The 26,892-nt window shown below is 49.3% G+C and overlaps 2 protein-coding genes across 2 annotated transcripts; both read left to right on the top strand.

Moving 5' to 3' along the window:
- Positions 1–2,494: 2,494 nt before the first annotated feature.
- LOC116371569 (regulator of G-protein signaling 9-binding protein-like) lies at positions 2,495–7,226 on the top strand. Its single transcript, XM_031820431.1, has one exon. It carries the CDS (start codon positions 3,353–3,355, stop codon positions 4,091–4,093), a length of 741 nt encoding a protein of 246 aa, XP_031676291.1. The 5' UTR covers positions 2,495–3,352; the 3' UTR covers positions 4,094–7,226.
- Positions 6,581–8,245, top strand: LOC116371571 (transcriptional regulatory protein AlgP-like). The gene is made up of 3 exons (XM_031820444.1): positions 6,581–6,638; positions 7,346–7,634; positions 7,882–8,245. The coding sequence occupies exons 1-3, from the start codon at positions 6,581–6,583 to the stop codon at positions 8,243–8,245; spliced, it is 711 nt and encodes a 236-aa protein (XP_031676304.1).
- The last annotated feature ends 18,647 nt before the right edge of the window (positions 8,246–26,892 follow it).

Here is a 26,892-nt window from a genome sequence, read left to right as displayed (position 1 = left end):
GTCAACCCTCCATCCTCCAGACAGACCAGTCAACCCTCCAGACAGACCAGTCAACCCTCCATCCTCCAGACAGACCAGTCAACCCTCCATCCTCCAGACAGACCAGTCAACCCTCTAGACAGACCAGTCAACCCTCCATCCTCCAGACAGGCCAGTCAACCCTCCATCCTCCAGACAGACCAGTCAACCCTCCAGACAGACCAGTCAACCCTCCAGACAGACCAGTCAACCCTCCAGACAGGCCAGTCAACCCTCCATCCTCCAGACAGAACAGTCAACACTCCATCCTCCAGACAGACCAGTCAACACTCCATCCTCCAGACAGGCCAGTCAACCCACCATCCTCCAGACAGACCAGTCAACCCTCCATCCTCCAGACAGACCAGTCAACCCTCCAGACAGACCAGTCAACCCTCCATCCTCCAGACAGACCAGTCAACCCTCCAGACAGACCAGTCAACCCTCCAGACAGACTAGTCAACCCTCCAGACAGACCAGTCAACCCTCCAGACATACCAGTCAACCCTCCAGACAGACCAGTCAACCCTCCATCCTCCAGACAGACCAGTCAACCCTCCAGACAGACCAGTCAACCCTCCAGACAGACCAGTCAACCCTCCAGACAGACCAGTCAACCCACCATCCTCCAGACAGACCAGTCAACCCTCCATCCTCCAGACAGACCAGTCACCCTCCAGACAGACCAGTCAACCCTCCAGACAGACCAGTCAACCCTCCATCCTCCAGACAGACCAGTCAACCCTCCAGACAGACCAGTCAACCCTCCAGGCAGACCAGTCAACCCTCCAGACAGACCAGTCAACCCTCCAGACAGACCAGTCAACCCTCCAGACAGACCAGTCAACCCACCATCCTCCAGACAGACCAGTCAACCCTCCATCCTCCAGACAGACCAGTCAACCCTCCAGACAGACCAGTCAACCCTCCAGACAGACCAGTCAACCCTCCATCCTCCAGACAGACCAGTCAACCCTCCATCCTCCAGACAGACCAGTCAACCCTCCAGACAGACCAGTCAACCCTCCAGACAGATCAGATATGGAGCCTCTTACCTCCACACAGCAGAGATCACATCCATAACAGATACAACTTGCATCCATCACTAGACTCCATCACTAGACTCCATTACTGCTCCATCACTAGACCTGCATCCCTGTACTTCACAGGAGCAGGCTCACACACCACACACACTCTCTCTCACACACACACCACACACACTCTCTCTCACATACACACACCACACACACTCTCTCTCACACACACACCACACACACTCTCTCTCACACACACACCACACACACTCTCTCTCACACACACATCACACACACTCTCTCTCACACACACACCACACACACTCTCTCTCATACACACACCACACACACTCTCTCTCACACACACACCACACACACTCTCTCTCACACACACACCACACACACTCTCTCTCACACACTCTCTCTCACACACACACCACACACACTCTCTCTCACACACACACCACAAACCAGCACAAGGACACACACATTTGTAAATGCACAGACACACAGGCAAGCATGCAAACACACACACAAATACATCATAAAAACTAATTCTTCAAAAGTTAAAAGTGAAAGGAAACTAGGAGAAATGTAATCAAATCTGCACAACAGAAAATATTGTATTGATGAAAAACTCCCATTGATCTGGCTCTGGGAAAACAACGGTCTGATCTCTAAGTGGACCTCCTCTTTTTTTTAACCCTGCATTGATTGGTCAATTATTGCTAAATGCTGCTGGATCAATGATTACGCCCCAGTCTCAAATGACACCCTATTCCCTAATATAGTGCACTACTTTAGACCAGAGCCCTATGGCACCCTATTCCCTACATAGTGAACTACTTTAGACCAGAGCCCTATGGCACCCTATTCCCTAATATAGTGCACTACGTTAGACGAGAGCACTATGGCACCCTATTCTCTATATAGTGCACTACTTTAGACCAGAGCACTATGGCACCCTATTCCCTATATGATGCACTACTTTAGACCAGAGCCCTATGGCACCTTATTCCCTAATATAGTGCACTACGTTAGACCAGAGCACTATGGCACCCTATTCTCTATATAGGGCACTACTTTAGACCAGAGCCCTATGCCACCCTATTCCCTATATAGTGCACTATTTTAGACCAGAGCCCTATGGCACCCTATTCCCTACATAGTGCACTACTTTAGACCACGCCCATATAGCGAAAAGGGTACAATTTGTGAAACAGTCAATATCTCAGCGTCCTCTTCATCTGTGAGCATCCCTTTAATAAAGGCATCCACTAACACCCCATACAGTAGTCTAGGGCAGGAGGGGGCTGTGTGTGTGAGAATAACTAACCAATCACAATACGTATCCACTGGAGATGTTTCCTCACTAACCAATCAGTGGATCTCTAGGCTTCTCTACTCTGTCCAATGTTCCAGAATGCCTACATCTGAAAGCTCCGGTCTTGTTCTGCGTGTGACAAGGCGCTTATGGTATTTAAAACAGCACCGTCGACAAACACCGTGCTGAAGTGGACAGCTCCCGTTCAGATGAAGAAAAGAAAGCCACACGATACTTAGACAACCAACCATCGATCTAGTCACAGTTTGATTTGGTTCGTCCAGCGGGACGGGTCTGTCTCTCACGGTGAGCTGACATTCAACAGCGTTTGTTTTATATAATCATCACCATCCAGATGTGCATCTAAGAAGACGGCGACGGCATTAATGGACTTTCCGTTATTTATTTGTTGCGAGCCGACGCTGACGGAGTTGTTCTGTCTGGATACTGTGGAGTTGTTCTGTCTGGATACTGTTTAATAGGAAACACCTGTAGCTGAATCTGCTACACAGTCTCTAATATATTGGACTATTATTACCCACAAACCAACAGAAATGTTTTGATACACTATCTATTTTCTGCAGGCAGGGAGGGCTGGTCTCTCTGACGCCGTCGGCCATCTAATCTCCAATGCAAAAGAGCGAAGGTAAAGCCATTTACTGGTCCATTAATATCTAAGCTTCTCTCTCGGCTCTCTGTGCTGCTCGCAGACAGGAACATGGATAGAGAGGAATTCGCTGTGACAAGAGCTTTGACTGGATTCGTATGGATGGTGTTCTCTTGTCCAAACTAAAAAATAAAATCAAAAAGACAGTGGAATCGAGCTCAACAACCGACCACAGTGCGTCTGGCGGTTCGCGATCACCATCCTTTTTTGTTGTTGTTGCGCACCGCTTTTAAAAAAATTAATTGAATGCATTTTTAATGTAGCCGGGGGAGATCAGAGGTGGGCTTATATTTGAATTAAAAAACAACCATGGGGGGCACAGATGAGTGTAAAACCATGCTGGATGCTCTGAACAAAGTCACAGCGTGCTACAGGCACCTGGTCATCGCGCTGGGCAGCACATCGGACTCTCAGAACCTGCGAGAGGAACTCAAGAAGACCCGGAAGAAAGCCCAGGAGCTCGCGGTGGCCAACCGGAATAAACTAACCGAGTTGCTCAAAGACAAGACCACCAGCAAGGACGACCGGGCTGAGTATGAAAGGCTATGGGTGCTGTTCACCAGCAGCATGGAGCTACTGGAAGTGGACATGAAGCGGAGCTTGGAGATAGGGCAGGAGTTCCCCCTCAAGGTGCCCACCAGACACCTCATCCAGACGGGCATGACCGGCAGCACCACCACGGTGGCCGCCAGGGCCATGTCTGTGCAGAACATGAAGTACGACGCGGACAGCAACATCGACACTGCCGACCTGAAGGAGCTCCAGGCTGAGATCACCCAGGTGGGCCAGATGATGGAGGAGATGGAGATGAAGGTGCAGGTGGCTCCGTGGGCCGTGGAGGCCAAGCAGGAGGCCGGCGCCGAGCTCAAATCCACCCTGAGCGTCGGGAACTCCTCCGTGGGCGTCATTTCCATCTGTGAAGAGGAGCCCAAAGACGAGATAGATGAAGGGGGTGACAATAACGGAATGATCACATGTATCGCTGGGTTCATATTCGTTGCTATTGTAGTAATCGCCGGGATTCTAGGATACTTCGTAATCGGTGGATAGGATACTTAGTATTGGACGTTTTGAGCCAGCCTGGGAATACTTCACAGATAAACAGCGGGCGCAGCTCAGAGACAGATACAGCCCGGGATGGACACTAGGCAGGTTATATGCCCGGAGAAACGGCTCTGTTGTTGAGGAGAGAGAGACTAGCGCGAGGAGCTGTCCAGGCGCTGAAAACTGTTGCGTCTGCATCCCAAATGGCACCGATTCCCCATATAGTCCTCTACTTTAGACCAGAGTCACTGCAAGGCGTTATTCCACATATAGTCCTCTACTTTAGACCAGAGTCACTACAAGGCGTTATTCCACATACAGTCCTCTACTTTAGACCAGAGTCACTGACCAACTAATATATAGCCCTTATAGCAGATAACAGAGGGCTGGACTACCACAACTAATATATAGTCCTTATAGTAGATAACAGAGGGCTGGACTACCACAACTAATATATAGCCCTTATAGTAGATAACAGAGGGCTGGACTACCACAACTAATATATAGCCCTTATAGCAGATAACAGAGGTCTGGACTACCACAACTAATATATAGCCCTTATAGCAGATAACAGAGGTCTGGACTACCACAACTAATATATAGCCCTTATAGCAGATAACAGAGGTCTGGACTACCACAACTAATATATAGCCCTTATAGTAGATAACAGAGGGCTGGACTACCACAACTAATATATAGTCCTTATAGTAGATAACAGAGGGCTGGACTACCACAACTAATATATAGTCCTTATAGCAGATAACAGAGGGCTGGACTACCACAACTAATATATAGCTCTTATAGCAGATAACAGAGGTCTGGACTACCACAACTGATATATAGCCCTTATAGTAGATAACAGAGGTCTGGACTACCGCATCTAATATATAGCCCTTTTGTCTACAGGGGGTAGATGATCAGGTCCTCCTCATAGCTGGAGCAGAGGGAGGGTTTTGTCAACAGGGGGTAGATGAGTAGGTCCTCCTCATAGCTTAAGCAGAGGGAGGGTTTTGTTAACAGGGGGTAGATGAGTAGGTTCTCCTCATAGCTGGAGCAGAGGGAGGGTTTTGTCAACAGGGGGTAGATGAGGAGGTCCTCCAGTGGCAGGCAGGTAGCACTGTTCACTCGCCTCGCAGTCCCAGCTGTCTGACTGCCTTGTACAAGATGAAGTTCATTACTACGTTCCCACTATCTCAATGATGTCAGCCAGCACAAATCTTCAGAGGAATCCTCAGACTGAGCATTGAATTCATCCCTGCCAGGTCCCTGCCAGCTTGCAGTCCTCCTCAGGGGTCAGGAGACCATAAAAACAAGCAAAAAATATGGTGGGGTATTCAAACCAAAACACACTAGCTAACTAGCTTGCTAGCATTGTTAACTAGCTATGTTGAAATAACTGATTTTCCATTATATTCACAGGTAGGAAACACATTGATTTTACCCAGACTTAGTCTATACCCGTTGAGCTAATTCAAAACCAAATATCTAACTAAAATATGCAAACAAACCAAAACAAATCAAAATGATTAAATATTAACTAAATGTACTGGAGCTCTCTGCCTAGGCGACCTCATAGCGCCATGGCAACATGTGTAGAATGGCAGGGAATTTGCTCTCTGCCTCATGGCAACAAAAATACATCCTTGCTCGAACCGTGCAGGTGGCCCCACCAAACTGCCCTTTACCATTGACCAGAGCCCTATAGGGACTGGCACTATATAGGGAATAGGGTGCCATAGGGCTCTGGTCTAAAGTAGTGCACTATATAGGGAATAGGGTTCCATATGGCTCTGGTCTAAAGTAGTGCACTATATAGGGAATAGGGCCCTGGTCTAAAGTAGTGCACTATATAGGGAATAGGTTCTCTGGTCTAAAGTAGTGCACTATATAGGGAATAGGGCTCTGGTCTATAATAGTACCACTATATAGGGAATAGGACTCTGGTCTAAAGTAGTGCACTATATAGGGAATAGGGCTCTGGTCTAAAGTAGTGCACTATATAGGGAATAGGACTCTGGTCTAAAGTAGTGCACTATATAGGGAATAGGGCTCTGGTCTAAAGTAGTGCACTATATATGGGGCTCTGGTCTAAAGTAGTGCACTATATAGGGAATATGGCTCTGGTCTAAAGTAGTGCACTATATAGGGAATAGGACTGGTCTAAAGTAGTGCACTATATAGGGAATAGGGCTCTGGTCTAAAGTAGTGCACTATATAGGGAATATGGTGCCATAGGGGTCTGGTCTAAGGTAGTGCACTATATAGGGAATAGGGTGCCATAGGGCTCTGGTCTAAAGTAGTGCACTACATAGGGAACAGGGTGCCATAGGACTCTGGTCTAAAGTAGTGCACTACATAGGGAACAGGGTGCCATTTGGGATGCATTCTATGGGACACATCCATGTAAGGAGTTACTCGGCCTCGTAGAGCCTTTCTGAATGTATTCAGCATCTTCATGAGAAATTGCACTAGATATATTTTTAGAAGTACGAGATGTTAGGTCTAGAAAGGGAGGCAGAGCGTGTTGGGCTCCACATGATCACACAGGCAGGTCTAAGTATTATCCTACACAGAGTATGTCCATTAGTAGGGTCTAGGCTAGGGAGAGGAAATGTGTGTCCACAATGTGAAAGAGAACACATCTAAGGGTTAAACACGGTTGCTATTGGAATTTCACATATATATTTTCAACGTCAGTTTCATGTTCGTTTATATCCATCATGCATCCCTCCATCCATCATCCCTCCCTCCATCATCCCTCCATCCATCATCCCTCCATCCATCATCCCTCCATCCATCATCCCTCCCTCCATCATCCCTCCATCCATCATCCCTCCCTCCATCATCCCTCTATCCATCATCCCTCCCTCCATCATCCCTCCATCCATCATCCCTCCATCCATCATCCCTCCCTCCATCATCCCTCCATCCATCATCCCTCCATCCATCATCCCTCCCTCCATAATATACCAAATGCCTGTTCCCTTTCCATTACCAAGGCCTGGAGCAGTGTTTGTTTTAATGCATACATTGCAGGAGTTTGCATACTGGATTGGTTTGTAAATATTGTGTTCCTGTTTCAAATAGAGTACATTCTATGAAGTCTTGTTATTATAATAAACATGTCAAAGACATTGTCTATGAATATCTCATCAATCTTTTTTGTTGAAGAGAAGCACTTTTCAGCTGCTATTAACACTTTAAATCTACTGTTTGATATAACCTTATTGGTGCTCTTTACCCCGGCTGTTACCCCAGCTGTTACCCCGGCTGTTACCCCAGCTGTTACCCCAGCTGTTACCCAGGTTGTTACCCAGGCTGTTACCCCAGCTGTTACCCCGGCTGTTACCCCGGCTGTTACCACGGATGTTACCCAGGCTGTTACCCCAGCTGTTACCCCAGCTGTTACCCAGGCTGTTACCCAGGCTGTTACCCCGGCTGTTACCCCAGCTGTTACCCCAGCTGTTACCCCGGCTGTTACCCCAGCTGTTACCCGGGCTGTTACCCAGCTGTTACCCAGGCTGTTACCCCAGCTGTTACCCAGGCTGTTACCCCAGCTGTTACCCAGAGCTGTTACCCCAGTCTAGTTACCCCCGGCTGGTACCCCAGCTGTTACCCCCAGGCTGGTTACCCCGGGCTGTTTACCCCAAGCTGTTACCCAAGGCTGTTACCCACGGCTGTTACCCCAGCTGTTACCCAGGCTGTTACCCGGCTGTTAACGCCCAGCTGTTCCGCCCAAGCTGATTACCCGAGGCTGTTACCCCGGCTGTTTACCCCAGCCTTGTTTACCCCAGCTGTTACCCAGGCTGTACCTCCAGCTGTTACCTCTCGGCTGTTACCCGCCGGCCTCTTACCCCGGCTGTACCCCAGCTCTTACCCCGGCCTGTTACCCCGGCTGTTACCCCGGCTGTTACCCCGGCTCTTACCCGGCTGTTACCCCCGGCTCTTACCCCGGCTGTTACCCCGGCTCTTACCCCGGCTGTTACCCCGGCTCTTACCCCGGGCTGTTACCCCGGCTCTTACCCCGGCTGTTACCCCGGCTGTTACCCCGGCTGTTACCCCAGCTGTTACCCCGGCTCTTACCCCGGCTCTTACCCCGGCTGTTACCCCGGCTGTTACCCCGGCTGTTACCCGGGGGCCTATGGAGGTGTGTATTAGGAGTAAACATGGCACTGCTTTGAGACATTCAGTTTATATCCTGTATGGAGGCAGCATCCTATTTACAAGGTCTTTATCTTTCAAAGATAGCCACCGTGACACAAACAGTGTGATTTAAAAGTTAATTGGGTTGCAGAGGTCTCAGGATGCTTTGGTTCTCCTAATGGGATTAGGGAGTAAGAATTTAAAGTCCAACAAGTATGGCAACGCGCACGTTGATGCTTACTGACTGGTGGCCTGCTTCGACAATTCATCTCTCTCTCTCTTTCTCTCTCTCTGTCTTCTCCCTGTCTCTCTCACACTCTCTTTCTCTCTGTCCTTTCTCTCTATCTCTCTCTCTCTCTCCCTCTCTCTCTCTCTCTCTGTCTCTCTCTCTCTCTCCTCTCTCTGTCTGGTGCTGGTTGACTGGAAAAGTTGAGCTTTAGGTGGGAAGACCTCAAACAGGATGAAGGGAAAGTGAGGTTAGCAGATTAGGGAGAGAGAGAGAAGGAGAGAGGGAGAAATAGAGGGAGAAAGAGAGAAAGGAGAGAGAGAGAGGGAGAGAGAGACAGGAGGGAGAGAGAGAAAGGAGAGAGAGAGAGAGAGGAGGGAGAGAGGAGGGAGAGAGAGGAGGGAGAGAGAGGAAAGGAGAGAGAGAGAGAAAGAGAGAGGGGGAGGGAGAGAGAGAGGAGAGAGAGAGATAGAGAGAGATGGAGAGCGTATGAGAGGTTGAGCAGGTATTCAGATGTGTAGCAGAGAGCACAGAGACCAAATGTCAGGGTTATCAGCCTCTCAGGTTATCAGCTAGTCTATCAGGCTCTCAGAGTGTTAGTCTATCAGCCTCTCAGAGTGCTAGTCTATCAGCCTCTCAGAGTACAAGTCTATCAGCCTCTCAGAGTGCTAGTCTATCAGCCTCTCAGAGTGCTAGTCTATCAGCCTCTCAGAGTACTAGTCTATCAGCCTCTCAGAGTGCTAGTCTATCAGCCTCTCAGAGTGCTAGTCTATCAGCCTCTCAGAGTGCTAGTCTATCAGCCTCTCAGAGTGCTAGTCTATCAGCCTCTCAGAGTACTAGTCTATCAGTCTCTCAGAGTGCTAGTCTATCAGCCTCTCAGAGTACTAGTCTATCAGCCTCTCAGAGTGCTAGTCTATCAGCCTCTCAGAGTACTAGTCTATCAGCCTCTCAGAGTGCTAGTCTATCAGCCTCTCAGAGTGCTAGTCTATCAGCCTCTCAGAGTACTAGTCTATCAGCCTCTCAGAGTGCTAGTCTATCAGCCTCTCAGAGTGCTAGTCTATCAGCCTCTCAGAGTACTAGTCTATCAGCCTCTCAGAGTGCTAGTCTATCAGCCTCTCAGAGTGCTAGTCTATCAGCCTCTCAGAGTACTAGTCTATCAGCCTCTCAGAGTACTAGTCCACTTGTGTTCAGGTCAGTAACTGATGTTGGTCATTGCTCCACCATTATATTTTTTGTACTTTTGCCATTTTGGTATTGAACATGTGGATGCAAATGGCACCCTATTCCCCATATAGTGCACTACTTTAAAGGGCCCTGGTCAAAAGTAATGCACTATGTAGGGAATAAGGCGCCATAGGGCTTTGGTCTAAAGTAGTGCACTATATAGGGATTAGGGTTCCATATGGCTCTGGTCTAAAGTAGTGCACTATATAGGGAATAGGGTGCCATATGGCTCTGGTCTAAAGTAGTGCACTATATAGGGAATAGGGTGCCATTTGGAACCCGGTCCATGTCTGGGCTACTGTCTCTCTAAGTGGTGTAATGATGGCCCCTTCCTGTTGAAGATGTGGACGGAAAGACATCCAGTGGCGTTTAAAGGCCACTCAGCATCCAATGATCTATTTACCCTGAGTGGAGGTATAGAGAGGATTTATAAAGAGGTAGCCTAGTGGTTAGAGTGGATGGGAGGCAGGTCGCCTAGTGGTTAGAGTGGAGGGACGGGAGAGGGGGACAAGTAACTGGAAGGTTGATCTATTTACCCTGAGTGGAGGTATAGAGAGGATTTATAAAGAGGTAGCCTAGTGGTTAGAGTGGAGGTATAGAGAGGATTTATAAAGAGGTAGACTAGTGGTTAGAGTGGAGGGGCGGAGGGGTAGACTAGTGGTTAGAGTGGAGGGGCGGCAGGGTAGCCTAGTGGTTAGAGTGGAGGGGCGTCAGGTAGACTAGTGGTTAGAGTGGAGGGGCGGCAGGTAGACTAGTGGTTAGAGTGGAGGGACGGCAGGTAGACTAGTGGTTAGAGTGGAGGGGCGGCAGGTAGTCTAGTGGTTAGAGTGGAGGGGAGGCAGGGTAGACTAGTGGTTAGAGTGGAGGGTTGGCAGGGTAGTCTAGTGGTTAGAGTGGAGGGGAGGCAGGTAGACTAGTGGTTAGAGTGGAGGGGAGGCAGGTAGACTAGTGGTTAGAGTGGAGGGGAGGTAGGTAGACTAGTGGTTAGAGTGGAGGGGCGGCAGGGTAGCCTAGTGGTTAGAGTGGAGGGGAGGTAGGTAGACTAGTGGTTAGAGTGGAGGGGCGGAAGGTAGACTAGTGGTTAGAGTGGAGGGGCGGCAGGGTAGCCTAGTGGTTAGAGTGGAGGGGCGGCAGGTAGACTAGTGGTTAGAGTGGAGGGGCGGCAGGTAGACTAGTGGTTAGAGTGGATGTATAGAGAGGATTTATAAAGAGGTAGCTTAGTGGTTAGAGTGGATGTATAGAGAGGATTTATAAAGAGGTAGACTAGTGGTTAGAGTGGAGGGGCGGAGGGGCGGAGGGGTAGACTAGTGGTTAGAGTGGAGGGGAGGCAGGGTAGCCTAGTGGTTAGAGTGGAGGGGCGTCAGGTAGACTAGTGGTTAGAGTGGAGGGGCGGCAGGTAGACTAGTGGTTAGAGTGGAGGGACGGCAGGTAGACTAGTGGTTAGAGTGGAGGGGCGGAGGTAGTCTAGTGGTTAGAGTGGAGGGGAGGCAGGGTAGCCTAGTGGTTAGAGTGGAGGGGTGGCAGGGTAGCCTAGTGGTTAGAGTGGAGGGGAGGTAGGTAGACTAGTGGTTAGAGTGGAGGGGCGGAAGGTAGACTAGTGGTTAGAGTGGAGGGGCGGCAGGGTAGCCTAGTGGTTAGAGTGGAGGGGCGGGGCGGCAGGTAGACTAGTGGTTAGAGTGGAGGGGCGGCAGGTAGACTAGTGGTTAGAGTGGAGGGATAGGCAGGTAGACTAGTGGTTAGAGTGGAGGGGAGGCAGGTAGACTAGTGGTTAGAGTGGGGGGAGGTAGGTAGACTAGTGGTTAGAGTGGAGGAGCGGCAGGGTAGCCTAGTGGTTAGAGTGGAGGGGAGGTAGGTAGACTAGTGGTTAGAGTGGAGGGGCGGCAGGTAGACTAGTGGTTAGAGTGGAGGGGCGGCAGGGTAGCCTAGTGGTTAGAGTGGAGGGGCGGGGCTGCAGGTAGACTAGTGGTTAGAGTGGAGGGGCGGCAGGTAGACTAGTGGTTAGAGTGGAGGGGAGGCAGGTAGACTAGTGGTTAGAGTGGAGGGGTGGCAGGGTAGACTAGTGGTTAGAGTGGAGGGGCGGCAGGTAGACTAGTGGTTAGAGTGGAGGGGCGGCAGGGTAGACTAGTGGTTAGAGTGGAGGGGCGGCAGGTAGACTCGTGGTTAGAGTGGAGGGGAGGCAGGGTAGACTAGTGGTTAGAGTGGAGGGGGGCAGGTAGCCTAGTGGTTAGAGTGGAGGGGAGGCAGGTAGACTAGTGGTTAGAGAGGAGGGGAGGCAGGGTAGACTAGTGGTTAGAGTGGAGGGGCGGTAGGGTAGACTAGTGGTTAGAGTGGAGGGGCGGCAGGGTAGACTATTGGTTAGAGTGGAGGGGTGGCAGGGTAGCCTAGTGGTTAGAGTGGAGGTATAGAGAGGATTTATAAAGAGGTAGCCTAGTGGTTAGAGTGGAGGGACGGCAGGTCGACTAGTGGTTAGAGTGGAGGGGAAGCAGGGTAGACTAGTGGTTAGAGTAGAAGTATAGAGAGGATTTATAAGGAGGTAGCCTAGTGGTTAGAGTGGAGGGACGGCAGGTAGACTAGTGGTTAGAGTGGAGGGGCGGCAGGGTAGCCTAGTGGTTAGAGTAGAGGTATAGAGAGGATTTATAAAGAGGTAGCCTAGTGGTTAGAGTGGAGGGACGGCAGGTCGACTAGTGGTTAGAGTGGAGGGGAGGCAGGGTAGCCTAGTGGTTAGAGTGGAGGGGCGGCAGGTTGACTAGTGGTTAGAGTGGATCGGGAGGCAGGTAGACTAGTGGTTAGAGTGGAGGTATAGAGAGGATTTATAAAGAGGTAGCCTAGTGGTTAGAGTGGAGGGGCGGAGGGGCAGCAGGGTAGCCTAGTGGTTAGAGTGGAGGGATGGCAGGGTAGACTAGTGGTTAGAGTGGAGGGGCGGCAGGTAGACTAGTGGTTAGAGTGGAGGGGCGGAGGGGTAGACTAGTGGTTAGAGTGTTGGACTAGTAACTGGAAGGTTGATCTATTTACCCTGAGTGGAGGTATAGAGAGGATTTATAAAGAGGTAGACTAGTGGTTAGATTGGAGGGGCGGCAGGTAGACTAGTGGTTAGAGTGGAGGGGCGGAGGGGTAGCCTAGTGGTTGGAGTGTTGGACTAGTAACTGGAAGGTTGATCTATTTACCCTGAGTGGAGGTATAGAGAGGATTTATAAAGAGGTAGACTAGTGGTTAGAGTGGAGGGGCGGCAGGTAGACTAGTGGTTAGAGTGGAGGGGCGGCAGGTAGACTAGTGGTTAGAGTGGAGGGGCGGCAGGTACACTAGTGGTTAGAGTGGAGGGACGGCAGGTAGACTAGTGGTTAGAGTGGAGGGGCGGCAGGTAGTCTAGTGGTTAGAGTGGAGGGGAGGCAGGGTAGCCTAGTGGTTAGAGTGGAGGGGTGGCAGGGTAGCCTAGTGGTTAGAGTGGAGGGGAGGCAGGTAGACTAGTGGTTAGAGTGGAGGGGAGGCAGGTAGACTAGTGGTTAGAGTGGACGGGAGGTAGGTAGACTAGTGGTTAGAGTGGAGGGGCGGCAGGTAGACTAGTGGTTAGAGTGGAGGGGCGGGGCGGCAGGTAGACTAGTGGTTAGAGTGGCGGGGTGGCAGGTAGACTAGTGGTTAGAGTGGAGGGGCGGCAGGGTAGACTAGTGGTTAGAGTGGAGGGGCGGCAGGTAGACTAGTGGTTAGAGTGGAGGGGCGGCAGGTAGACTAGTGGTTAGAGTGGAGGGGCGGGGCGGCAGGTAGACTAGTGGTTAGAGTGGAGGGGCGGCAGGTAGACTAGTGGTTAGAGTGGAGGGGAGGCAGGTAGACTAGTGGTTAGAGTGGAGGGGTGGCAGGGTGGCAGGGTAGACTAGTGGTTAGAGTGGAGGGGCGGCAGGTAGACTAGTGGTTAGAGTGGGGGGGAGGCAGGGTAGACTAGTGGTTAGAGTGGAGGGGGGCAGGTAGCCTAGTGGTTAGAGTGGAGGGGAGGCAGGTAGACTAGTGGTTAGAGAGGAGGGGAGCCAGGGTAGACTAGTGGTTAGAGTGGAGGGGTGGCAGGGTAGCCTAGTGGTTAGAGTGGAGGGGAGGCAGGGTAGACTAGTGGTTAGAGTGGAGGGGAGGCAGGTAGACTAGTGGTTAGAGTGGAGGGGGGCAGGTAGCCTAGTGGTTAGAGTGGAGGGGAGGCAGGTAGACTAGTGGTTAGAGAGGAGGGGAGGCAGGGTAGACTAGTGGTTAGAGTGGAGGGGATGCAGGGTAGACTAGTGGTTAGAGTGGAGGGGAGGCAGGTAGACTAGTGGTTAGAGTGGAGGGGAGGCAGGTAGACTAGTGGTTAGAGTGGAGGGGCGGCAGGGTAGACTAGTGGTTAGAGTGGAGGGGCGGCAGGGTAGACTAGTGGTTAGAGTGGAGGGGCGGCAGGGTAGCCTAGTGGTTAGAGTGGAGGGGTGGCAGGGTAGCCTAGTGGTTAGAGTGGAGGGGCGGCATGGTAGCCTAGTGGTTAGAGTGGAGGGACTAGTAACTGGAAGGGTGATCTATTTACCCTGAGCAGGAGGTATAGAGAGGATTTATAAAGAGGTGTTATGTTACAGCAGGTCTAGAGCCTCATGAACATGTTGGAACTGTCTAACCCATAACCTATAACCCCTAACCTTTATCCTCTAGTCCTTAACCCCTGTCCTCTAACCTATAACCCCTAACCTTTATCCTCTAGTCCTTAACCCCTGTCCTCTAACCTATAACCCCTAACCTTTATCCTCTAGTCCTTAACCCCTGTCCTCTAACCTATAACCCCTAACCTTTATCCTCTAGTCCTTAACCCCTGTCCTCTAACCTATAACCCCTAACCGTTATCCTCTAGTCCTAACCCCCTGTCTTCTAACCTATAACCCCTAACCTTTATCCTCTAGTCCTTAACCCCTGTCCTCTAACCTATAACCCCTAACCTTTATCCTCTAGTCTTTAACCCCTGTCCTCTAACCTATAACCCCTAACCTTTATCCTCTAGTCCTTAACCCCTGTCCTCTAGGCACATGTAGAGCTGAAGTTACTGGATAGGTCTCAGTATGAGGAGGTCTCAGTATGAGAAGGTCTCAGTATGTGGAGGTCTCAGTACGAAGAGGTCTCAGTATGTGGAGGTCTCTGTACGAGGAAGTCTCAGTATGAGGGAGTCTCAGTATGTGGAGGTCTCAGTACGAGTAGGTCTCAGTACTAGGAGGTCTCAGCATGAGGAGGTCACAGTATGAGGAGGTCTCAGCATGAGGAGGTCTCAGTATGAGGAGGTCTCAGTATGAGAAGGTCTCAGTACGAGGGGGTCTCTGTACGAGGAGGTCTCAGTATGAGGTGGTCTCAGTATGTGGAGGTCTCAGTATGAGGTTTCAGGTCAGTATGAGGAGGTCTCAGTACGAGGTCTCAGGTCAGTATGAGGAGGTCTCAGTACGAGGTCTCAGGTCAGTACGAGGAGGTCTCAGTATGAGGTCTCAGGTCAGTACGAGGAGGTCTCAGTACGAGGAGGTCTCAATATGAGGAGGTCTCAGGTCAGTACGAGGAGGTCTCAGTACGAGGAGGTCTCAGGATGAGGTCTCAGGTCAGTATGTGGAGGTCTCAGTATGAGGAGGTCTCAGTATGAGGTGTCAGTATGAGGAGGTCTCAGTATGAGGAGGTCTCAGTATGAGGAGGTCTCAGTATGAGGAGGTGTCAGAATGAGGTCTCAGGTCAGTATGAGGAGGTCTCAGTACGAGGAGGTCTCAGGATGGGGAGGTGTCAGTCTGAGGTGGTCTCAGTATGAGGTCTCAGGTCAGTACGAGGAGGTCTCAGTATGAGGAGGTCTCAGTATGAGGAGGTCTCAGGTCAGTATGTGGTCTCAGTATGAGGAGGTCTCTGTATGAGGAGGTCTCAGTACGAGGAGGTCTCAGTATGAGGTCTCAGGTCCGTATGAGGCGGTCTCAGTACGAGGAGGTCTCAGGATGAGGTCTCTGTATGAGGTCTTTAGCCTCATGTTCATGTTGTCCCTGTCTAGAAACAACCCTTAACCCCTGACCCCAAACCCCTAACCTCCTAGGCACATGGATATTACAAAGGATTGGATGGGTACAGTATAAGCAGTATGATGATAGTCTGTCAGAGGGAAAGATGGAGCCAGCCCCATAATGCTTATATTCAACAGAATTATTTCAGATCCACATTGCCTAAGGAGGAGAGACAACAGGCGGAGTTGCTCCTGAACCGGGCTGTTACCTCTGAACGTATATGATCCTTGAGATGCTGCAGTTTCTCCTGATTTATTAGAGATGGAAAAAAAGGTTCTGTGCCATTTTCTGTATAGGTTATAGAAGACCAAGGTTCTGTGCCATTTCCTGTATAGGTTATAAAAGACCAGGGTTCTGTACCATTTCCTGTATAGGTCATAGGAGACCAGGGTTCTGTGCCATTTCCTGCCATTTCCTGTATATTCAGGGTTTCCCAACGCCAGTCCTACAGTACCCCCAACAGCCCAACTCCAGTCCTCCAGAACCCCAACAGCCCAACGCCAGTCCTCCAGAACCCCCAACTCCAGTCCTCCAGAACCCCAAACTCCAGTCCTCCAGAACCCCCAACACCCCAACTCCAGTCCTCCAGAACCCCCAACAGCCCAACTCCAGTCCTCCAGAACCCCCAACAACCCATCGCCAGTCCTCCAGAACCCCCAACAGCCCACCTCCAGTCCTCCAGAACCCCCAACTCCAGTCCTCCAGAACCCCCAACACCCCAACTCCAGTCCTCCAGAATCCCCAACAGCCCAACTCCAGTCCTCCAGAACCCCCAACAGCCCAACGCCAGTCCTCCAGAACCCCCAAATCCCCAACGCCAGTCCTCCAGAACCCCCAACAGCCCAACTCCAGTCCTCCAGAACCCCCAACAGCCCAACTCCAGTACTCCAGAACCCCAACAGCCCAACTCCGGTCCTCCAGAACCCCCAACAGCCCAACTCCAGTCCTCCAGAAGCCCCAGAAGGCCAACGTCAGTTCTCCAGAACCCCCAACAGCCCAACTCCAGTCCTCCAGAACCCCCAACAGCCCAACGCCAGTCCTCCAGAACCCCCAACAGCCCAACTCCAGTCCTCCAGTACCCCCACCAGCCCAACTCCAGTCCTCCAAACAGCCCAACTCCAGTCCTCCAGAACCCCCAACAGCCCAACTCCAGTCCTCCAGAACACCCAACAGCCCAACTCCAGTCCTCCAGAACCCCCAACAGCCCAACTCCAGTCCTCCAGAACCCCCAACAGCCCAAAGCCAGTCCTCCAGAACCCCCAACAGCCCAACGCCAGTTCTCCAGAACCCCCAACAGCCCAACTCCAGTCCTCCAGAACCCCCAACAGCCCAGCTTCAGTCCTCCAGAACCCCCAACAGCCCAACTCCAGAACTCCAGTACCCCAAACAGCCCAACGCCAGTCCTCCAGAACCCCCAACAGCCCAACGCCAGTCCTCCAGAACCCCCAAATCCCCAACGCCAGTCCTCCAGAACCCCCAACAGCCCAACTCCAGTCCTCCAGAACCCCCAACAGCCCAACTCCAGTACTCCAGAACCCCAACAGCCCAACTCCGGTCCTCCAGAACCCCCAACAGCCCAACTCCAGTCCTCCAGAAGCCCCAGAAGGCCAACGTCAGTTCTCCAGAACCCCCAACAGCCCAACTCCAGTCCTCCAGAACCCCCAACAGCCCAACGCCAGTCCTCCAGAACCCCCAACAGCCCAACTCCAGTCCTCCAGTACCCCCACCAGCCCAACTCCAGTCCTCCAAACAGCCCAACTCCAGTCCTCCAGAACCCCCAACAGCCCAACTCCAGTCCTCCAGAACACCCAACAGCCCAACTCCAGTCCTCCAGAACCCCCAACAGCCCAACTCCAGTCCTCCAGAACCCCCAACAGCCCAAAGCCAGTCCTCCAGAACCCCCAACAGCCCAACGCCAGTTCTCCAGAACCCCCAACAGCCCAACTCCAGTCCTCCAGAACCCCCAACAGCCCAGCTTCAGTCCTCCAGAACCCCCAACAGCCCAACTCCAGAACTCCAGTACCCCAAACAGCCCAACGCCAGTCCTCCAGAACCCCCAACAGCCCAACTCCAGTCCTCCAGTACCCCCCAACAGCCCAACTCCAGAACTCCAGTACCCCCAACAGCCCAACTCCAGTCCTCCAAACAGCCCAACTCCAGTCCTCCCAACAGCCCAACTCCAGTCCTCCAGAACCCCCAACAGCCCAACTCCAGAACTCCAGTACCCCCAACAGCCCAACGCCAGTCCTCCAAACAGCCCAACTCCAGTCCTCCAGAACCCCCAACAGCCCAACTCCAGTCCTCCAGTACCCCCAACAGCCCAACGCCAGTCCTCCAAACAGCCCAACTCCAGTCCTCCAGTACCCCCAACAGCCCAACTCCAGTCCTCCAGTACCCCCAAACAGCCCAACTCCAGTCCTCCAGTACCCACAACAGCCCAACTCCAGTCCTCCAGTACCCACAACAGCCCAACTCCAGTCCTCCAGTACCCCTAACAGCCCAACTCCAGTCCTCCAGTACCCACAACAGCCCAACTCCAGTCCTCCAGTACCCCAACAGCCCAACTCCAGTCCTCCAGAACCCCCAACAGCCCAACTCCAGTCCTCCAGAACCCCCAACAGCCCAAAGCCAGTCCTCCAGAACCCCCAACAGCCCAATGCCAGTTCTCCAGAACCCCCAACAGCCCAACTCCAGTCCTCCAGAACCCCCAACAGCCCAGCTTCAGTCCTCCAGAACCCCACACAGCCAATCCTTGGTCCTACAGTACCCAAACAGCCCAACTCCAGTCCTCCAGAACCCCCAACAGCCCAACTCCAGAACTCCAGTAGCCCAAACAGCCCAACTCCAGTCCTCCAGAACCCCCAACAGCCCAACTCCAGTCCTCCAGTACCCCCAACAGCCCAACTCCAGAACTCCAGTACCCCCAACAGCCCAACTCCAGTCCTCCAAACAGCCCAACTCCAGTCCTCCCAACAGCCCAACTCCAGTCCTCCAGTACCCACAACAGCCCAACTCCAGTCCTCCCAACAGCCCAACTCCAGTCCTCCCAACAGCCCAACTCCAGTCCTCCCAACAGCCCAACTCCAGTCCTCCAGTACCCCTAACAGCCCAACTCCAGTCCTCCAGTACCCACAACAGCCCAACTCCAGTCCTCCAGAACCCCCAACAGCCCAGCTTCAGTCCTCCAGAACCCCACACAGCCAATCCTTGGTCCTACAGTACCCAAACAGCCCAACTCCAGTCCCCCAGAACCCCCAACAGCCCAACTCCAGAACTCCAGTAGCCCAAACAGCCCAACTCCAGTCCTCCAGAACCCCCAACAGCCCAACTCCAGTCCTCCAGTACCCCCAACAGCCCAACTCCAGAACTCCAGTACCCCCAACAGCCCAACTCCAGTCCTCCAAACAGCCCAACTCCAGTCCTCCCAACAGCCCAACTCCAGTCCTCCAGTACCCACAACAGCCCAACTCCAGTCCTCCCAACAGCCCAACTCCAGTCCTCCCAACAGCCCAACTCCAGTCCTCCCAACAGCCCAACTCCAGTCCTCCAGTACCCCTAACAGCCCAACTCCAGTCCTCCAGTACCCACAACATCCCAACTCCAGTCCTCCAGTACCCCCAACAGGACATATTTTTGTTGTAGCCTTTGACACCTGAATCAACTCATTAATGGTTTGATGATTAGTTGACACGTTGAATCAGGTGTGCTTGTCTGGGCTACTATAGAAAGGTGTACTGCTGATGGGTACTGGAGGACTGGAGTCGGGAAACACTGCCCCCCTATAGTGCACTACTTTAAACCAGAGCCCTTTGGAATAGGGAATAGGTTTCCATTTGGGATGCAGGCTACGTGTCAGAAGACAGAAATAGCAGCTAAAGAATCTGCTGGCATCATCATGCTCTCTGTCTGGCATCATCATGCTCCTTGTCTGACATCATCATGCTCTCTGTCTGGCTTCATCATGCTCTCTGTCTGACATCATCCTGCTCTCTGTCTGACATCATCATGCTCTCTGTCTGACATCATCATGCTCTCTGTCTGACATCATCATGCTCTCTGTCTGTCATCATCATGCTCTCTGTCTGACATCATCATGCTCTCTGTCTAACATCATCATGCTCCTTGTCTGGCATCATCATGCTTTCTCTCTGGCATCAGCATGCACTCTGGAATGGTCTTGCTCTCTGTCTGGCATCATCATGCTCTCTATCTGCCATCAATCTATTCTCTGTTTGGCATCTTCATGCTCTCTGTCTGGCATCATCATGTCTCTGTCTGGCACCATTCTCTGTTTGGCATCTTCATGCTCTCTGTCTGGCATCCTCATGTCTCTGTCTGGCACCATAATGCTCTCTGTCTGGCACCATAATGCTCTCTGTCTGCCATCATCCTATTCTCTGTCTGGCATCATCATGCTCTCTGTCTGCCATCATCCTATTCTCTGTTTGGCATCTTCATGCTCTCTGTCTGGCATCATCCTATTCTCTGTTTGGCATCTTCATGCCCTCTGTCTGGCATCATCATGTCTCTGTCTGGCACCATAATGCTCTCTGTCTGGTTCTCTCTCAATTCAATTCAAAGGGTTTTATTGTCATGGGAAACACATTGCCAAAGCAAGTAAAACAGATGACCAACTAAAGTGAAATAAACGATGAAGGAACCCTTGGAATGAGGAGTGTCCAAACTGTTGACTGGTACTGAACATATTACCAAGCTTACTGTGGAGATGGATCATACAAACATCATTAAAACCTTTAAGCATCGGACCCTTTAAAAAAATTGCCTAAAATGACATACCCAAATCTATCTGCCTGTAGCTCAGGCCCTGAATCAATGATATGTATATTCTTGGTACCATTTGAAAGGAAACACGTTCAAGTGTGTGGAAATGTGAAATGAATGTAGGAGAATATAACACTTTAGATCTGGTAGAAGATAATACAAAGAAAAAAACAACCGTTTTCTATTTTAGAAATGCAAGAGAATGGCCACAATATCATATAGGAGTTTAGGTGCAATTTAGATGTTGACCTTACTTGAAAAGTAAGGGAAGATCACAGAGTCATAAATGAAATCAAATTGATTTGTCACATACATATGGTTAGCAGATGTTAATGCGAGTGTAGCGAAATGCTTGTGCTTCTAGTTCCGACAATGCAGTAATAACCAACGAGTAATCTAGCTAACAATTCCACAACTACTACCTTATAGACACAAGTGTAAAGGGATAAAGAATATGTACATACAGATATATGAATGAGTGATGGTACAGAGCGGCATAGGCAAGATACAGTAGATGATATCGAGTACAGTATATACATATGAGATGAGTATGTAAACAAAGTGGCATAGTTAAAGTGGCTAGTGATACATGTATTACATAAGGATGCAGTCGATGATATAGAGTACAGTATATACATATGCGTATGAGATGAATAATGTAGGGTAAGTAACATTATATAAGGTAGCATTGTTTAATGTGGCTAGTGATATATTTACATAATTTCCCATCAATTCCCATTATTAAAGTGGCAGGAGTTGAGTCAGTGTCAGTGTCAGTGTGTTGGCAGCAGCCACTCAATGTTAGTGGTGGCTGTTTAACAGTCTGATGGCCTTGAGATAGAAGCTGTTTTTCAGTCTCTCGGTCCCAGCTTTGATGCACCTGTACTGACCTCGCCTTCTGAATGATAGCGGGGTGAACAGGCAGTGGCTCGGGTGGTTGTTGTCCTTGATGATCTTTATGGCCTTCCTGTGACATCGGGTGGTGTAGGTGTCCTGGAGGGCAGGTAGTTTGCCCCCGGTGATGCGTTGTGCAGACCTCACTACCCTCTGGAGAGCCTTACGGTTGAGGGCGGAGCAGTTGCCGTACCAGGCGGTGATACAGCCCACCAGGATGCTCTCGATTGTGCATCTGTAGAAGTTTGTGAGTGCTTTTGGTGACAAGCCAAATTTCTTCAGCCTCCTGAGGTTGAAGAGGCGCTGCTGCGCCTTCTTCACGATGCTGTCTGTGTGAGTGGACCAATTCAGTTTGTCTGTGATGTGTATGCCGAGGAACTTAAAACTTGTTACCCTCTCCACTACTGTTCCATCGATGTGGATAGGGGGGTGTTCCCTCTGCTAAACTAGGTCTACTTGTGATACTGGTGGTTTGTTTAAATAGCAGGTTAGGATAACTAACGTGGCAGTTTAGGATTACTAACGTGGCAGGTTAGGATTACTAACGTGGCAGGTTAGGATAACTAACGTGGCAGGTTAGGATAACTAACGTGGCAGGGTAGGATTACTAACGTGTCAGGGTAGGATTACTAACGTGGCAGGTTAGGATAACTAATGTGGCAGGTTAGGAGACTGAGGTTAAGGTTTTGCAGAAGGGTTAAGTTTAGCTAAAATGCTACATTTGTCAACAACTGTTATCCCCGATGTGACAACTATATGGAACTGTAATGGTAGCTACAATGGTACAAACCATCCCCTCTCCTCATCCTCTCCTCATCTTCTCCTCCCTTCCCATCCCCTCATCCTCAACTCCCCTCTCCTCATCCTCTCCTCCCAACCCATCCCCTCATCCTCAACTCCCCTCTCCTCATCTGCTCCTCCCTTCCCATCCCCTCATCCTCAACTCCCCTCTCCTCATCTTCTCCTCCCTTCCCATCCCCTCATCCTCAACTCCCCTCTCCTCATCTTCTCCTCCCTTCCCATCCCCTCATCCTCAACTCCCCTCTCCTCATCTTCTCCTCCCTTCCCATCCCCTCATCCTCAACTCCCCTCTCCTCATCTGCGAGTTGCCTCTCCTCCCCTCATCCTCAACTCCCCTCTCCTCATCTGCGAGTTGCCTCTCCTACCCTCTGCTCCTCCTCATCCTCTATTCTCCTCACTTAACCTCTCCTCTTCTATCCTGTTGTCTCCACTCCTATCTCCACTTATTCTCTTCCCCCTCTATCCTCTCCCCATCCTTCACTGTTCTCATCATTCTTTCCTTCTCCTCATCGTGCTCATCCAAAAATATACATGTGATTAAAAATTCATGACTAGGGGAGAAAGAGAAACCATTTAAATAATGGTTGAGATAGAGCCACTTCCACGTCTATCCCTAAAGGTATAGCACTTCCACATCTGTCCCTAAAGGTACAAGACTTCTACATCTGTCCCTAAAGGTACAACACTTCTACATCTGTCCCTAAAGGTACAACACTTCTACATCTGTCCCTAAAGGTACAACACTTCTACATCTGTCCCTAAAGGTACAACACTTCTACATCTGTCCCTAAAGGTACAACACTTCTACATCTGTCCCTAAAGGTACAACACTTCTACATCTGTCCCTAAAGGTACAACACTTCTACATCTGTCCCTAAAGGTATATCACTTCTACATCTGTAAAGGAATAAACACTTCTACATCTGTCCCTAAAGGAATAAACACTTCTACATCTGTCCCTAAAGGAATAAACACTTCTACATCTGTCCCTAAAGGTATAAACACTTCCACATCTGTCCCTAAAGGTACAACACTTCTACATCTGTCCCTAAAGGTATAAACACTTCCACATCTGTCCCTAAAGGTACAACACTTCTACATCTGTCCCTAAAGGTACAACACTTCTACATCTGTCCCTAAAGGTATAAACACTTCCACATCTGTCCCTAAAGGTACAACACTTCCACACCCATCTGTCCCTAAAGGTACAACACTTCCACACCCATCTGTCCCTAAAGGTATAAACACTTCCACATCAGTCCCTAAAGGTACAACACTTCCACATCTGTCCCTAAACGTACAACACTTCTACATCTGTCCCTAAAGGTATAAACACTTCCACATCTGTCCCTAAAGGTACAACACTTCCACACCCATCTGTCCCTAAAGGTACAACACTTCCACACCCATCTGTCCCTAAAGGTATAAACACTTCCACATCTGTCCCTAAAGGTACAACACTTCCACATCTGTCCCTAAAGGTACAACACTTCCACACCCATCTGTCCCTAAAGGTATAAACACTTCCACATCTGTCCCTAAAGGTACAACACTTCCACATCTGTCCCTAAAGGTACAACACTTCCACACCCATCTGTCCCTAAAGGTATAAACACTTCCACATCTGTCCCTAAAGGTACAACACTTCTACATCTGTCCCTAAAGGTACAACACTTCCACATCTGTCCCTAAAGGTACAACACTTCCACACCCATCTGTCCCTAAAGGTACAACACTTCTACATCTGTCCCTAAAGGTAGAACACTTCTACATCTGTCCCTAAAGGTACAACACTTCTACATCTGTCCCTAAAGGTACAACACTTCTACATCTGTCCCTAAAGGTACAACACTTCTACATCTGTCCCTAAAGGTATATCACTTCTACATCTGTAAAGGAATAAACACTTCTACATCTGTCCCTAAAGGAATAAACACTTCTACATCTGTCCCTAAAGGAATAAACACTTCTACATCTGTCCCTAAAGGTATAAACACTTCCACATCTGTCCCTAAAGGTACAACACTTCTACATCTGTCCCTAAAGGTATAAACACTTCCACATCTGTCCCTAAAGGTACAACACTTCTACATCTGTCCCTAAAGGTACAACACTTCTACATCTGTCCCTAAAGGTATAAACACTTCCACATCTGTCCCTAAAGGTACAACACTTCCACACCCATCTGTCCCTAAAGGTATAAACACTTCCACATCTGTCCCTAAAGGTACAACACTTCCACACCCATCTGTCCCTAAAGGTACAACACTTCCACACCCATCTGTCCCTAAAGGTATAAACACTTCCACATCTGTCCCTAAAGGTACAACACTTCCACATCTGTCCCTAAAGGTACAACACTTCCACACCCATCTGTCCCTAAAGGTATAAACACTTCCACATCTGTCCCTAAAGGTACAACACTTCCACATCTGTCCCTAAAGGTACAACACTTCCACACCCATCTATCCCTAAAGGTATAAACACTTCCACATCTGTCCCTAAAGGTACAACACTTCTACATCTGTCCCTAAAGGTACAACACTTCCACATCTGTCCCTAAAGGTACAACACTTCCACACCCATCTGTCCCTAAAGGTACAACACTTCTACATCTGTCCCTAAAGGTATAAACACTTCCACATCTGTCCCTAAAGGTACAACACTTCTACATCTGTCCCTAAAGGTACAACACTTCTACATCTGTCCCTAAAGGTACAACACTTCCACATCTGTCCCTAAAGGTACAACACTTCCACATCTGTCCATCCTCAGTTTTCTTCTATTACAGCCATTAAACTCTGTAACTGTTTTAAAGTCACCATTGACCTCATGCTGAAATCTTTGTAGCACTGGGTGTATTGATACACCATCCAAAGTGTAATTAATAACTTCACCCTGCTCAAAGGGATATCCAATGTTATTTTTACCCATCTACCAATAGGTGCCGTTCTTTGCGAAGCCTTGGAAAACCTCACTGGTCTTTGTGGTGTAATCTGTATGAAATGAATTGCTCGACTAAGGGACCTTACAGATAATTGTATGTGTGGGGTACAGAGATGAGGCAGTCATTCAAAAATCATCTTAATTAGTCCGTAGTAACTTATTTTGTGAGTTGTTCACTTTTACTCCTGAACTTATTTGAGCTTGCCATGGCAAAGGGATTGAATACTTATTAACATCAGACATTAACGCATTTTATTTTCAATTCATTTGAAAACAAATTCAACAAACAAAATACCACTTTGACATTATGGGGCATTGTGATGTCATTATGGGGGTATTGTGATGTCATTATGGGGTATTGTGATGTCATTATGGGGTATTGTGATGTCATTATGGGGTATTGTGGCGTCATTATGGGGTATTGTGATGTCATTATGGGGTATTGTGATGTCATTATGGGGTATTGTGATGTCATTATGGGGTATTGTGATGTCATTATGGGGTATTGTGATGTCATTATGGGGTATTGTGATGTCATTATGGGGCATTGTGATGTCATTATGGGGTATTGTGATGTCATTATGGGGTATTGTGTGTAGGCCAGTGACCAAAACAAATCTGCATTTAATACATTTTTAATTCAGGCTGTAACACAACTTAAATATGGAAAAGTCAAGGGGCGTGAACGCTTTCTGAAGGCTCTGTAGCAGTGTTGCACCGGGATGTGAAGCAGCAGATTATGATCCATGATGTCCAAAGCTGAACCAAAACAGGTCCAATACTGTTCTCATCATCAATTTCTCTCAGCCAATCATCAGTCGTTTGTGTAAGTACCGTACATGTTGAATGCCCTTCCCTCGAAGTGCTGAAAATCAGTTGCTCATTTGTTTACGTTGAAATAGCATTGTATCTGATGAAACACCTTTTTTTTCCCTCCAAAAGTTGACTAAGTGTTGGTAGAGTAAGCTGATTGGTCAGTTGTTTGAGCCAGTAAAGGGTGGCTTTGTTATTCTTGGGTTTAGGAATTACTTTTGTTTCCCTCTAAGGCCTGATGGCACACACTTTCCTGTAGGCTTACATTGAACAGATGGCCAATAGATGTGGCAATACAGTCTACTATCATCCTCAGTCATTTTCCACCCAAGTTGTCAGACCCAGGTGGCTTGTCGTTGTTGAATGTCACCTCTTCCACACTCACTTTACGGAATTCCAAATTACAACGCCTGTCTTTCACACTTTGGCCAGTTCTGAATGGATGTGTAGGTTCAGAGTGTTTGTTGTTCTCAGCCAATCAGATGCTCTCATTCTACTTCATTGTGTTTCCTTATCCTCGTACTATGCTTGTGTAAAGGGCTGCTTGCTTTGCGATGAAGCACTTCCTTCTGATTCGGATCACATCGAGGCTCGATACCAGGACCTCCGCCTTGCTAGCCAGATAAATGTAACTAAATGTCAACCGAAAATGTAATCTAGGTCATCTCCAAAAAGTAATTATTTAATTTATCACACATACTCCAAAAAAGGTTATAATCTCACCTTTCTGGTAGAAATATATAAAATCTCACCTTTCTAGTAGAAATATATATAATCTCACCTTTCTGGTAGAAATATATATAATCTCACCTTTCTGATAGAAATAGTTATATTCTCACCTTTCTGGTAGAAATATATATAATCTCACCTTTCCGATAGAAATAGTTATAATCTCACCTTTCTGGTAGAAATAGTTATAATCTCACCTTTCTGATAGAAATAGTTATAATCTCACCTTT

This window comes from Oncorhynchus kisutch, unplaced genomic scaffold (assembly GCF_002021735.2).
Source record: "Oncorhynchus kisutch isolate 150728-3 unplaced genomic scaffold, Okis_V2 scaffold3385, whole genome shotgun sequence".
NCBI classification, from domain to species: Eukaryota; Metazoa; Chordata; class Actinopteri; order Salmoniformes; family Salmonidae; genus Oncorhynchus; species Oncorhynchus kisutch.
The sequence above is the reverse complement of the archived record's forward strand: the minus strand, read 5'-3'. Positions and strand labels throughout refer to the sequence as shown.

Bases quoted from the DNA above. Each gene is read 5' to 3' on its own strand.
- LOC116371569 (XM_031820431.1), top strand. From the start codon at position 3,353: ATGGGGGGCACAGATGAGTGTAAAACCATGCTGGATGCTCTGAACAAA.
- LOC116371571 (XM_031820444.1), top strand. From the start codon at position 6,581: ATGTTAGGTCTAGAAAGGGAGGCAGAGCGTGTTGGGCTCCACATGATC. The intron at 6,639-7,345 runs GTCTAAGTATTA...CTGTTACCCCAG, and splicing joins CCACATGATCACACAGGCAG to CTGTTACCCCGGCTGTTACC. The intron at 7,635-7,881 runs GTTACCCCAGCT...TGTTTACCCCAG, and splicing joins CCCCAGCTGTTACCCAGGCT to CTGTTACCCAGGCTGTACCT.